The 14,366-nt window shown below is 56.0% G+C and overlaps 1 protein-coding gene across 2 annotated transcripts in view; it reads left to right on the plus strand.

Moving 5' to 3' along the window:
- Window positions 1-14,366, plus strand: part of Rps6ka2 (ribosomal protein S6 kinase A2) — a 242,718-nt gene that overhangs the window by 178,713 nt on the left and 49,639 nt on the right. For both annotated transcript variants that reach the window (XM_027939377.3, XM_027939376.3), the window contains 5 exons: window positions 1,755-1,835; window positions 3,962-4,041; window positions 7,245-7,351; window positions 10,658-10,695; window positions 11,552-11,694. In XM_027939377.3, coding sequence (XP_027795178.1) covers window positions 1,755-1,835; window positions 3,962-4,041; window positions 7,245-7,351; window positions 10,658-10,695; window positions 11,552-11,694 — 449 coding nt within the window. The remainder of the gene's footprint in view (window positions 1-1,754; window positions 1,836-3,961; window positions 4,042-7,244; window positions 7,352-10,657; window positions 10,696-11,551; window positions 11,695-14,366) is intronic.

Below are 14,366 nucleotides of genomic sequence, written 5' to 3' on the forward strand. Positions count from 1 at the left end.
AAACCCCCGTCTTCCTCCTCCCCGTCCCTGCTGGCCGCCACACTGCCTCAGCCTGGCGCCCTGTTCTGGACGCCACCGTCAGTGGCTTTCGCAGCGTTGCTGTCTGCATGGCCTACTTCACTTAGTATCCCTGAAGCCGCTTCTGCTTGTGCATTCATCTGCGGGCACACTTGCGTCGCTTCCGCCGTCAGCCCTTGGGAGTAGAGCTGCTGTGAACAGGTGCAAATGCCTCTCCAGCCACAGCTTTTGCAACCTTAGGATGTGCGCCCTGGAGTGGCACTCCGGATCACGCCCTCTTTCTGTCAGCCTTGAGGAGCCAGCAAGCTGTTTCCAGTGGCTGCGCCCGTTACTGTCCCCTGGCAGTGCTGGGTGTCCGGTTTCCCCAGCCTCACTGACAGTGGTTCAGGTCCACCTGGTTATTTTGAGGGTTGTTGTTATCATACCACCCTTGGGGAGGGACTTCTTAAATAAAACTTCAGGGGTGCCTGTCACAAGTCCAGAGTGGGGGTGAATCTAAGTGCCTGGCCCAGGGACTGGCTCGGTTGGACTTGTCCGAACAGAAGCATCTGAAGAACTTTCCGCCCTCCCCTCGGGAGGCCCCGGGAGGTCAGGGGCTGCTGCCCTGGGTGTGCCGTCACTTGCCCGTCTTGACACTCTTCTCCTCAGTAGCCATCGTTCTCTGTTTGTGGTTTGTTTTTCCTTAGAACTTCATCGTCTGCACTTCCAGGTGGCTAAGCTTGAGACAGTGAGAACACAAAAGAGTGATGCTGTAATTGTGTGAAACACACTGGATTAAAATATGTATCCATGGTCCGTGTCTCCCGTGGAGAGAGAGGCAAGCTTCCCTTGATTTCTCTTCTATCAGAAAGGCCAAATTGCTGTGCACGACTCAGGGGTGGGTCATGATGTGTGATCCTTGGCGCATACGTGTGATCCATACATCCTTGGATGAAAGAGCGCCAGGAAATGCACAGGCCATGCTCTCAAAGTATCACCCCACAGGTTGCTTTTCGCTTAGGAAGGGACTTGCAGGCCTGTGTGGAGGAGGGATGGCACTCGCCACTGTAACCGCCCTGAGCACTGCCCGGCGGGCAGCCCAGCAGCTCCTCCCACTGCCAGGCCATCCAGGCGGAGCATCACCTACTCACCACATCGTCCAGGCTCGTTCCTCCAAAGCCCCAAGCCTGACCTCAGTTCACAGGAAGTGCAGGGGTCAAAGAACCCACTGAACCACAATCAGACAGTCCGCAGCGTGGACCATTCTGCAAGAAAACTACCCTGGACCTCCCAAAAAAGTCCAGGGGGGAAACGGTGTAGAACTTTTCTAGAAGCAAAATAAATAAAGCAGTTGAGCAGTCAGCGAGCGTGTGACCTTGACTGGATCCTGAGCTGGAAAGAAGAATGGCATGGGGGTGTTAAGCCTGGACTGGATGTCAGGTGGTATCAGGAAGCAGCTGGTAGTTTTCTGGATGTTACTCTAGATTAGGGAGATATGTGCAAGTGCACCTAAGGGTACAATGTCTGGGTGCTTACAATTTATTTTCAGTGATTTTGTCGAGAGAGAGAGGGGGCAAATTTAAGAGCATGTCAATAATTGTTAAATCAAGCTGGAGGACATAGGGGCGGTCATCATATCGTTTCGAGTCTTGTGTATGTTTGAAAACGGGAACAATGACTTTATCTAGTATTTGGTGCTCCGTGTTCCTCTGAACTCCAAGTCCACCTCTTGAAAGCCCTTTGCCTCTGTTCTGCAGTCCGGGACCGGGTGAGGTCGAAGATGGAGAGAGACATCCTGGCAGAGGTGAACCACCCCTTCATCGTGAAGCTGCACTACGGTAAGTGGGGCATCAGCGGACACGCCTGAGAGGACCAGGGCCACCCTCGCCAGGTCAGGGGCAGCCGAAGGAACAGCAGATCAGACAGAGGAAAGTCTTCCTGGTGTCGTAGACACTTCCCTGTCATGGATGAAGCCATCCGAGTCCCAACCCTTGATCTTCTTTGAGGTTTTTTTTTTCCCCTAAGAGGTAGATGCCCTGTTTTCATTCCAAGGCTGTCCATTATTATTAAACTGTCACCATTGACAGTCGGCTCGAAGGTCTGACCTACACTGGGATGAACCACAGCATGTTTGTGTCGTAGTTTGTGAACCAGTGGTTTGTTTAAGCTACAAGTGTTCAACCACCTTTTAAGCAGACGCTGTGTTTCAAGCCTCCTAGAGACAGTGGCCCCTGTGCCCTCAGAAGCACCCCTCAGGCAGGCAGGCGACCATTGCATCTTCTGAGGCTCAGGTCAAGTAATCTGCTGGAGGCCGTGCCCGCTTTGCACGCAGCGCCTCTCCACTTGCTCTCTGCCCTGCGTCTCCTCAGAGGAGCCGTGAATAAAAACTTCAAATCAAAACCATCTAAAGTCATGGTGCCTTGAAGTCACGCCGCACCACACCCCTCTGATGATTACGTGAACAGAGTGCAGCAAAGAGCAACCAAGCTGGTCCCTTGCCGCTGGCTTCAGGGCTCCAGGGCAGGCGTGTGAGGGGACAAGTGAGGCCCGTGCACATCGGAAGCGAAGGTGTGACCATCAGGACAGGGTGAGGCAACTCCCAGCTCTTCCCAGGCTGATTCCTGGTAATACTCCGAAAGCCATCCAGTCCTGTGTGCAAGTCACGTGGCCCGTCCATTCAGAAATAATGAAACCCAGCATGCACTGTGGACCCAGAGAGGCCAGGGGACCCCTGCCCCCTCTGGACTGTGGGCAGCTCCAGCTCTGATGTCCCCTGTGCGGTGGGCAAGGCGGGACAGGCTGGCCTTCTCCCTCCCACCCCCACTGCTGCTGATGGGCTGGGGTCAGGTCCCATCCACCTGCCACTTGAGACGGCCCCCAGGGATACTTCTGGAGAGATTTAGAAATGGGCATCTTGCAGAAGCTTCTCAGCAGGCCCTCTGCATTACACCCCCTGTGGTCCATCACAAGACCAGCCACTTCCTCAGATGAAACTAAAATCCACACTTCAGCTTTCACAGTTCCAACAAAGCGTTCTCCAGCTAGAGCCTGTGACTCTAAAGCCCTCCATGATGATGCTTCTAGCATTGACTTTTAGAAAACCAAAGGCTTTCAGACGCAGAGATCTCAGGACCCCTTCCGGCTGTACTTGCGCTGTGTATAAACAATGACAGCCATCCCTAGACTGGACTGGCTGCCCCAGCCAGTAGCCTCTCACTAACTCCAACCTGGCTGTCTCAGCCTCTCACTAACCTGGACTAGTGTCCGTGGACGGCCCCTCCCTAACCTGGCCTGGCCTTCACAGTGAACCGACCCTCCCGAACCTGGGCCTGCAGTCACAGCAGTAGTAATGGTGGCTGGTTCTTCCAGACCCTCCAGTGTCCACTCCTTCGTGCTGACCACTGAGCATGGACAGGAGCTGTGTGGACACTCTGTAGCCTGAAACAAATCTAAAATTGTCAGGCATAGTAACCAAACTGAGGACAGGAGCCCTAGTCACAACACAAATAGGGTGACCCGTCACCAGCACTGCCATAAAAGAAGTCAGAGGCTGGTCCAAGCACTGAGCTGTGGGAGTGCGGCTGTGGTGGTCGGAACCCTGCTCGCCTGCCCAGCCAGCCCAGAGTCCCCGTCTGAAGACCCAGCTGCAAGCCAGGCCTGTCGCTCGCTAGAGGCGGTGGGAGGGCAGGCTGGATGTGTAGGTGCCTTTCCCTCTGAACCCGCACTTCCCTTCGTGATTCAGGAGGCAAAGGAGAGGAGGGAGGGAAAGAAGTGTCTCAAGACCTACAAAACTGGGACCAGAATGTGGTCTCCTGCCCCCTTCCCTGGGCTCCCCTGCGCTTCTGAGTGACAGCTTGCAGGTTAAGTAGACATGTTTGCCCAAGAGAAGCTGGGAACTGGAAACTGACCATGTCAGGGAGAGCAGAGTCCACCCCTGCAGCTCTCAGCCGTGTCTCCCCCACAGCCTTTCAGACGGAAGGAAAGCTCTACCTGATCCTGGACTTCCTGCGGGGAGGCGATCTCTTCACCCGGCTGTCCAAAGAGGTGGGCTTCCCTCCATGAATTCCCTCCGCAAATGTCTGTCTGGGAGGGAAAGAGAGGAGGCAGGGGGTGCCGTGTGAGTGCTGGGTGTGCTTGGTGTGGGGGGTATGTGTGTTGGGTGTGCATGATGCTTGGTGTGTGTGTGCTGTGTGAGTGTTGGGTGTGCGTTAAGGGTGTGTGGGGGGGTGTTGGTTGTTGTTCAAGAGCCCGCACAAGCTGCAGGAGTGCTTTGTCCTTGGAAGGTGTTGGGAACAGGGTTTCTCCAGAGATCCTACGGAGCTCTGAAGCCTCGGTCCACCATTAACTGTCCAGGTGGAGCAGCTGGAAGCCCATGGCTAGTTGAAGGTGACAGTTGGGACAGATGGTGGCTCCTGCTTTCATCCTAGGAAGATGTAGTCAGCTCAGCGTGTCCCGTCCTCTGGGGCAGGCCTTCCATGCAGTCTGCTCAGGAGCATCTGGTCAGGTCTGCACACGCTGCCCGAGTCCCATGAGCTTTCCCAACCCCAGGGTCTACTTTGACCTCCAGCACCTCCGACAGGCGTGTTCCAGAATGCTGCTCAGGGCACCAGGGAGGCACTGAGGCCCTCATGACTGGAGGGTGCTGAGCTCTACAGAGGGAGAAAGCCAGAATGGTGCCCAGGTCAGTGGTAGTGAGAGAGGAGAGCTGCCGACAGGGAGAGAGCCCTGGTGGAGGGAGACCGGATCTACAAGCATGAGCTGCCCCTCCCATTCCTTCAGTTAGCTAGCAAAACCGCCAGTGTGTGCTTGTCCCTGATCAGCTAGAACAAAAGCGCTGCAATGTCACCAGGCTCCAAGACCCACACCACGTGCCCACACCCGACTCATGGCTAGATGCCTTAGCCACGAGAAACATTCTGAACCCAAAGGCCCCAGGACGGACACAGCACTTGATTTCACGACAGCTCACCTGGGAACCTGCCGCTTCTCCCCAGGAAGACCCTAGGTAGTCAGAGGCTCAGGGCGCACCACTTGCCGCCTCTTCCCTGAGAGGTGAGGGTTGTCCCACCTGCCTCTCGGGGCTGCAGGCCTCGGCTTCGCTGTCCTTTAGTCAGTCCTTGCCCATGACTGTCTTCAACGTATCCTGAGATTGTTTTCAGTGGCGCAGGTCAAGAACCCAGCAGAGGTCCCACTGCCTAGTTGGGCCCAGTGACCGTGATGCTGGGCTTTTCACCGGAGCGAGTCCAAGTGGTACCGCTTCCTACAGAGCAGAGGGTGGCGGCCCAGGGGCGCACAGTTCAGGGGACCAGCGTCTACCCTGGAGTCCTCCTCCCCGCGGGGCGGGGTTTATTTGCTTCTGCCTTTTCCTCCTGTTCTTCAGCAGCGGCTCCCTGCCTCGCTTAGAACTCCAGATGGGCAGTAGACGAAGGTGGCGGCTCCTCCAGCAGGGAGCGGTCCCAGAAACCCCGAGAGGGCTGCTCTCCCTGTTGACCCGCAGCTCCCAGGAGAGTAGTGCCGTGTGCACGTGGGGCTTCCTGTGCTATGGGAAGATAGGGGGCTGGAGGACTCTGACCCCCTTCTAGAAAAAAGCCCGGTCAGTGCGGGTGCCTGTCCTCGAGCCGGTTTCCCAAGAGGCTGGATCTTGGGCATCTGCCAATTCCTCTCTGATATCTATAGGTTTGGTCCCACCCATCTCATCCAGGGGAAGTCAGCCCGCCTGGGGTCTGCTTTTGTCCAGTGTCTAGTGGGATGCTCTGTGGTTGTCTCCCAGAACAAAAGGCAACAGTAATCACCAAGAACCCTTAACAAAGGGGTGTGACAATGTGACCATGGGAGCATAATCGGCTTTACAGGGGAGTAGAAAGAAGTGTGTGGGATGCATACACCTGTGCTTGGAGTCCTCCTTCCAGAGCCCTGGACAGCATCCTGCCACCTGCAGGTCACCTTGACTGCCTCGAAGGCGCTCACAGGCATGAGGAAGTTGCTTGTCATCGAGATGTGCCCTAAGACTCCGACAGCAGAGCTGTGTAGCCACCCCGAGTACCAAAGTGCCCGCCGGCCACAGTGGCCCGTTCCCAGCTAGACAGGTTCAGTGGGGGGAGAATGTGGCAGTGGCAGAGGCTGAATGAGCCAGCCCAGTGGGTGTGTCACGCAGTGCAGAGAAGAGCCCCCAGCCAGGAAAGGCACTGGTCACAGCTGGGAGGGGGATGGGCTCCGTGACTGCACAGCGGCAGGGCTGGCGGCACCTGGCAGGCACCTGCAGAAGTCTGCAGCCCTGACTGGAAGTGTCCCTTAGGGAGCCGAGGACCTTCTTGGCCTATGTCACCCTTGCCTCTAGTCTCCTACTGCCCTCATTCCGATTCCGTGTGCACCAGGAACCCTGCCGCATGCGGACCTGCCTTTCAGGGGTGTAGGCCTTGGTGGAAGGTGGGCAGGGCTCCAGTACAGTCTGAAGGAGAGAAAGTTTCCAATACAGTTTCAGGGAGAAAGCAGTAATGTGGACCTCGGTCTCCGCAGCACTCATTTCTCGTGGGGAACTTACACGATGGTTTGTGATAAGGGTTCGGCTTCCCACTGATGTGGGAAGCCTGTTCTAATACCTGGCGGCTAGGTTGGTGGTCCCAGGCCTCCTACACAGTTTAGCTGGCCCGAATGAGGTTCTAGACACTTAGGCAACACTGAGGGCATCCCAGCTGGGTCAGTGCCGAGCCTGGGCTGCCCCAGCCACTAGAGAGCCAGGAGCATGGCTGCCACCCCTGACACCTACGAGCCCACTCCCTCGGGCTCCTGGGCAAGAAGAAGCACGTGTGTGCACTTGGTAGCACTGACCCCTCGAGCAGTGTTTGCATCAGCCCAAGCGGGAAGACACAAGGTGAAAGGGAGAGAGATGAGGTGGAGACCGTTTCCCACTCCTCACCTGACCTTCACAGTATGGCTTGGTTATTTATTGAGAAACACTCATATTAAAATATAAACCCAGAGAAACTCTGTGGGGCTGGGTGATTTGTGGGGGTGAGGAGGTTAGGCTGGGAGGAAGGAGCTGCATCAAGGGTTGGCCACGATGCTGCTGTCCTCCGTGCCTCGAGACCATGAGCGGAGCTCACCTTCCCACTGGAAAGCCAGAGGGTGCTGGGGGAGCCCAGGACTTGCACACGGGAGCCTTCTGGGATGGGTGCTGCTCTCCCTGGTGGGGTATGCAAAACCAGTGGCTGTGGAGCAGGCAGGACGTCTCTTCTCCTTCTCACCAGGTGATGTTCACAGAGGAGGATGTCAAGTTCTACTTGGCTGAGCTGGCCTTGGCCCTGGACCACCTGCACGGCCTGGGGATCATCTACAGGGACCTGAAGCCCGAGAAGTGAGTGAGACCCAGCCGGGTCTGAGTGGCCGTCGGTTGGTGTTCTCCCCAGGGGTGCATTCCAGACAGCGGTCTAGGGACGGTCTCACGCTGGCCCTTCCCACACTGGAATCCCAAGTGGGGTGAACAGATGCCACCTCCCCGCCCTGCAAAGGGGCACAGCTACACGTGGGGCCCCGCTGGAAGTTCCTAGGCCCATTTGCACCTCATCCTCACCAGAACCGAGGGAGCCCAGGTTCATGTGCGGGCTGCACAGGTGGGGCTGGCCAGGTGGAGGTAAGCCCACAGCTCTGCTTTCCTGTCCCAGCCCCCCAGCAGGGTGCCTCTGCCCTGAGGAGCCTCAGACTAGGCCTGGCCCTCCCCTCCCCCTCCACTGGGCTCCACTCAGGGAGCCCTTTCCTCTACTACCCAGAGCCCAGGGGCCCATGGTCCAGTGGCTCCTCTTGGAAATGGGCCCTTTTCTAGGTGACACCTCAGCTTTCCCGAGAGCTCACCCAAGAGACAGTGGCCCCGAGTAGCCAGGCCAAGATCCCACTAAGATTTGTGGGTCTTCTGTGATGACGATGATCTGTCATATTATTATTATAGATAATTTGCTAATCCAGTCTGAATTTAACCACTAGCGTCCTTCCCAGGTCTTTTCTCATGTGTGCTGTTTGGAGCTGACTCAGAGCTGTCAGCTCCAAGTGGCCCACTTAGGGGACAGACCAGTAGTTGTGCCTGAGAAAACCATGGTCCCCCATGTTTTTCTCCCTCTCACCTGTGAGGCTGAGCAGCATAGCCCAGACCTGTGTCACTTGGTGAGGCCACAGCGTGGGCCTGCCAGAGAGCCCAGCCCATGCCCTGAGGCCCCCAGCTCAGGGGTGGGCACAAGCCCCTGCTCTCGTTCCCATTCCCACCTGCCCTGAGCTGAGAGAGACCATCTCTTCTGAAGTCTGCTTTGTTAGACAGGACTGTCTCTGTGGGGCTGTCTGGGTTCTGTGATGTTGAGCACATCTGCCTGGGTGTACGCTGCATGGCTCTGACTTACTCCCGGTCAGTACAATCTTACTGGCCATGTTATAAAAACATCTGCAGATGACCATAGAAGGCCCTGTCCTGAGTAGTCCACAGGAGGAGCAGTGGCTCTTGACCACCCTGTCTCCTCACGCAGCAGATGCAGGAGGCCACCTGCCATCTCAGAGCCAAGTTGACTGTGTGTCCCACAGTGCACTGTACCCTGGGCCCCCCTTCTAACATCCCTGGTCAGGAGGTGACAGCAGGAGCCTGGCCTGTCCCTTCAAGTTAATCTCACTTAATTGCCCTCTGGCTCGTGAGCCTTGAGTTGTCAGTGTCTGTGCTGACAGCCGCGATGGACCCCTGTGAGCACCAAGCCTGCGCCCCTATCCAGGCAGGGAGAGCGGCTCTTGGTCTTTTCTGAAGGACACAGAGATCCTTACAGCTGAAAACAGTGATGTTTAATTGCTGGGTGAAGAAGGCTTTGCTGTTCATTTAGAATTACTAGGGACTGAATCTTGAAAGTTGCTTAATTCTGGGCCAAGATGGAATACAACCAAAAGGCAAAGACAAAGACATTTGCTTCCTTAATCATAGCATATCATCTTAGTTCACGTGCTGCACCTTTTCCTTCACATTGCCACGTACAGCGGCTGTTCTCTGACTCCATGGCAGATTTCCCCCGCTGTGTTAACATACAGACAACATAAGATTTGCCACCTTACCCTGGCTTTGTGCCAAGTTTGGTGGCACCAAGCACATTTCCAGTGTTGTGCTGCCATCGCCAGCACCCATCTCCAGGGCTCCAATCACCCCACGGAGCTGGAACTGTCCCCACTACTCACTAACCCACAGCCCTCCGTCCACCCCTGGTAGTCGCCATTCTGCTTTCTGTCTCTGAATTTGGTGACTCAAGGGACCGCCTAAGAGTGGAATCGCACAGCGCACAGCGCTTTGTCTTTGTGACTGGAGACTTCATGCAGCATAGTGTCCTCAAGATTCGTCCTTGCAGTGGCCTGGGCAGTTTCCTTCCTTTTCAGATTGATGTCACGTGTGTGACATCTGAGTGTGGCTTTTGTTTCTAGCTCACTTCCAGTCTCTTTAGGGCTGGGCTGCCACCTCCCAGGACCTCTAGGAACAGGATTTAATGATAATCCAAAAAGTAGAGAGAGAGGTGGGAGTGTCGGGTCTCAAGATATCATCCCTGGACTCCAGGTGCTGTCCCAGGGAGGGGGGGCTCCTTGGTGGCCCAGGGCCCCACTCGCAGCCCATCTCCACTCCCTACAGTGGAGCACACTGTGCCTGAGCAGGGCCACTGTGACCAGCAGAAAACTTTCAACTCACGGTGTGACCAGAGCTGGATGAGAATGAGATGGGCCAGCGGCTCACAGGGTGCCAAGCTGACACCAGTTCTTGTCACAAGATAAAGCTGGGGAACCCCAGGATCTGAGGCCCACACTTGTGCACAAGACCCATTAGAGGCTGGGTCCCAAGAGATGGAACCAGGTCCCAGTGGGCCCAGGTATTCCTGGAACCTTCTCTTCCACATGCAGAACAGGTAGAAGGTTCCAGCCATTCCTGGGTGTCAACAAGATCTAAACCTGCAGACCCCAGGCTCACACATGACCAGGAGCCCTCCAGCTGCTCTCCTAGCTGGCAGGCGCGGGCAGGAATGGGCAGGGAGGTGGCCATCCGAGGACCTGCCTCATGCAGCAGGTGCTGCCCTCTGGCTGGTGCTGGTTGCAGATGCCCAAGCTAACGGGGGTGACAGCCAGCGTCTCACGGGGGGGTTCTTCCTCCTGCCGAGGAGGGTGTAAACTACCTGAAAACTTACAGTCAAGATAATTAGTGAAGAACACAATACAAAGAGTCGGAAATACATTTACAAAAGCGGAGCACTGGATATGATCCAGTCCACACAAGAGCTGGAACTAGACAAAGGAAAGGTGGCTCTGGAAGTTTATTTAAGGGGTACATCAAAGGCAGGGGTAAGGTTTCAAGGGCAGAGCCTTGCGTGATGTCTTGAAGTTGGCAGGATGATTGGCATCTTAGCAGGTCACACCCATCTCAGGTGCTGTGTGGTACATGGTGGAGCAGGATAGAAATCCACAATGTCCCTGGACAATTGGCCAGAGAAAATGTCCACTGGTCATTCCCAGACACCAGATGTTTCTATCCACCAAGCTTTGATGTGCGGTGACCCACACGCCACCCATGGACGGCTTGTGACACCGAGCCACCCTGGGCTGGGCTCTGCAGGCCACTGAGATGGGTCTTGCTAAGGCCTCGCTCTCTCTCCTTTTCTTTCAGCATCCTCCTGGATGAAGAGGGACACATCAAGATCACAGGTTTGTAAGAGACCATTTCCCTTGGTGGCTTCATCTCAGCCCTGGTAAATCGGGGACCTCCTCTAAGTCTCAGCCCTCACCTCCTCACATGTTAATTTGCCAAACGCTTTTCTCTGATCCGACTGAATTTTTCATGGACTTGGGCTGTTGTGCTGCGCATCCTCACAGGGTCGGGAAGGGAGACTCCCAGGCTGTCTTGTCCACTCCCCGTCCCCTACTTGAACTGCCTTCAGGGCCTGCCTCAGCCTCGTGGCTGTTTAGGTGGAGAGTTCGAGCCAGCCTGACCAGGCCAACAAGCCTCCTGCAGTGTGCCAGTCCTGCAGCCCCATTGTGGCCTCAGCAGGCTGCGCTGTGTCCCCTGACCTGCAGTCAGAGCACGTGGTCCCCATGGTGCAGCACATGTCTGTCAGCCCCAGGTCCCCTGACCTGCAGTCAGAGCACGTGGTCCCCATGGTGCGGCACGTGTCTGTCAGCCCTAGGTCCCGTGACCTGCAGTCAGAGTGCGTGGTCCTCCATGGTGCTCATTTATGGAAAAGGGTCTCCTGAGAAATCGAAGTCTGATGCAAGAAATAAACTTCTGAAATTGTTAGGAGGCACTCTGGAATTTGTAGATTCACAGAGAAATCCCCTCCCGTTGTAGATTTGACCTCAGGAGCCTGCCAGCCGCTGCAAGCACGCCTGAGCTGGGTCACGCTTTCCAAGCCGAGCTCTGGCCCCTAAATGAGGCGAAGGGGAGGGGCGAAGGCAGCCACTTGTGACACCCAGACATCAGTGTTGACAGTAGCAATGGGGTTAGACACTGTCCTGAACGTGGATCAGAGACTGAGGAAGTGCCTTGTGCTGTTCTTCTGTCTAGATTTCGGTCTGAGCAAGGAGGCCATCGACCATGACAAGAGAGCCTATTCATTCTGTGGGACGATAGAATACATGGCACCCGAGGTGGTGAATCGGCGGGGACACACGCAGAGTGCGGACTGGTGGTCCTTCGGTGTGCTCATGGTAAGGCTTGACCTCCTTGGTGGGCCTCTGCACAAAGGGAGCTGTTCCAAATGAACCTCCCCCACCCCCAGGGCAGCCCGTCGAGCCTGGAATGAGGGGCAAGAAGGGCCCACACGCACACAGGAAGCCCTGTGTGGTCTCAGCAGGAGGGAGGAGGGAGCTTCCGAGCATTTCCTGGTTCCTCCATCTGTCAGTCCCAAATTCCCACCACCAGAAAATGGAACTGGGACTCCAGTGGGAATGCAGACTGATGAGAGGGCACTTGATACTTAACACTCCTACAGATTGGCAAGAATTTTAAGGGATGCAGTGATGCCACCTTTCCTGATCCCAGGTGCTCCTCCTCCCTCCTCCTCTCCCCACCCAGGCAGTGCCCTCAAGACCTCTACTTACCCTCGATGTTGGCAGGCTCTGACACTGGAATCCGACACGAGTGGTCCCGACCCGGCTCCCGTCTGTGCATTTAGCAAAGGAGCAAACAGGCTGTGAGACCTTAAGTGAATGTGGCAACACATTTGTGCCGTGCACGTCCAAACCTGGATCCCTTCACAGACATGGCCATCTGTCTTCCTGCCCCTGTAGGACCCCTGGGCTGCATCCTACAGCCTCAGTTCAGACCTGCCCCCTGGGTGAACCTCAGGCTGGTGTCCGACTCTCTGTCCTGTTCTTGACCCCTGGGCTCAGAATCCTGCCTGTGTGGACACAGGATGCTGACCTTTCACCTCACAGTAAGAGATGTCCATGTCAGGTCCAGGTGGCTCCCGCCTGCAGGACCAGCACTTGTCTCCCCAGCAGTGAACTACAGGACAGCCCAAGCTTAGTGAGAAGCTGCCTGGTCAAGCAGAGGCACGACATTTAGCTAAATGTTCTGTGAAACAGGCTCATACATGCAAAGCAAGGGGCATCATAAAGGGTCCGTGGATGTCAGGAGGGTGCTGACAACGTCTTGTTATTCATGGTAATTCACACCTGTAATAGCAGCAGCTAAGGTGCCATTCATCCTTTCCAGAAGGCCACCAGCCAGGGTCCACATTTGTCTCTCAGGCTCCCCTGTGTTCCTTTCCGACCCAAGCATCTTTCTTCAGATAAGTTAATGGGATTGTTAGCTTTGCTCTCTTAGAGGTGATTTTTGCATAGATAGCTCTGCTCCCGTCCAAATATCTTGGTTTTCTTTGAAGCCCTGGGTGGCAGGTGTTTGGTGGGCTTGGGGGAGGAGCGCCTCCCTGAGGTCACCCCTGCTGCAGACTTGGCTTGAAGTCTGGTGTCAACCTTCACCAACACTAAGCTGCAGGTCCACCCTCCAGAGAAACCAGGCTCCTCTGGAGACATGGCCAGCCGCCCTGCAAGTCCAGGTTTCCCAGAGATCCTGCCCCTATGTGTCACTTTTTGACTTGTCCTGAGTGACCTCTAGGCCTCAAAGAGGTGGACAGATGATTAAATCTGGGCTTGTGACTGGTCCTCAGTGGTGCTGTGGATGAAGCTTTGTCTAATGGACGGATGTTGTGAGATGGTGTCCCTCATCCCTTGGGGTCACTGCTAGTTAAGGGAACAAGAGGCCGGCCAGAGCCTGGAGAGGGAAGGTCGGCAGAGGGAACCTCACCCCAACCATGCCCAGGCACGAAGGGCTGGAGGGGTCGGAGGGGCTGACATTCCTCCAATCTGCTTCTGTAGAAAGGATGACAAGGCCCATCCCATAATATAAAACAGACTTAAATTCTTCTCTGATCTAAGCCATTGCAAATCAAGGAGATGAATGGACACACTGAAAGGAGGACAACCAGACATTGTACGGGGAAGGAGGGAGAGCCAGGGGAAACTGGAGCTGCTCCCAGCAGAGGATCCTCCGTGCATGACCCTGCACGGCCCGGGGCCAGAGCGCCACCTCTGGAGCCCTTTCCTCGCCCTCCTTCCTCTCGGTCTCCTCGTACTCCCGGGTGTCACTGTTGCACACTCCCACCTGTCACAGCAAACACCTGTGTACCCCAGCATTCGAGTATCAGAGCCCCACGTCCGTCCCCTGACTCCCCTGCACAGAGCTGCCCAGGGCCCCAGGTCTGCTCCCTAAGGGACAGCATGGAGACAGAGGTGCCCAGACCATGTGTCCTGCAACCCTCATCTACCTGCCCCCCCTTGTTCCTTCTCTGCATAGACTTAAGAACCAAGGCTCAAAGAGTGCCACAAGGCTTCCAGGTCACGGGGCTGCTCTAACACGCTCTTGGGGTGCTGCCCTCCTGCGCCCCGGCCCCAGCTGATGACCCTGGAAGGCTTGACCATGGTGGCTTTGGGCTCTTGGCACTTCCTTGGGCAGAAGCATCAAGTGCTTCCAAATTCTCACTGCAGTTGTAGGGTGGCTCTAAGTGATGTTTAGTGACGGCTCACCTGAGCCTCGTGAAGGTCAGGTGGCACTGGTTTGTCTGTACAGTGCCTCCACTGGCCTTGCTGAGGTGGGTGAGGCCCCTGGGCAGCTCCCGAGGGAGGCGCCTACTGTCAGGGCTGGGGAGGCATGAGCTGGCATCACCCTGGAAAGGCCCTGGCAGGTGAGCATTGTTTTCAGAACCTTGCAGTCTGGTGCCCAGCCCAGCTGGTGAGGGCCAGAGCCTGGGGCTGCAACTGAACTCTGAACCATCTGCGTTGACTGCAGTGACGTAAGGCAGCTCACAGAGCCCCTGAGG

Source organism: Marmota flaviventris, chromosome 6 (assembly GCF_047511675.1).
Source record: "Marmota flaviventris isolate mMarFla1 chromosome 6, mMarFla1.hap1, whole genome shotgun sequence".
Taxonomy (NCBI): domain Eukaryota; kingdom Metazoa; phylum Chordata; class Mammalia; order Rodentia; family Sciuridae; genus Marmota; species Marmota flaviventris.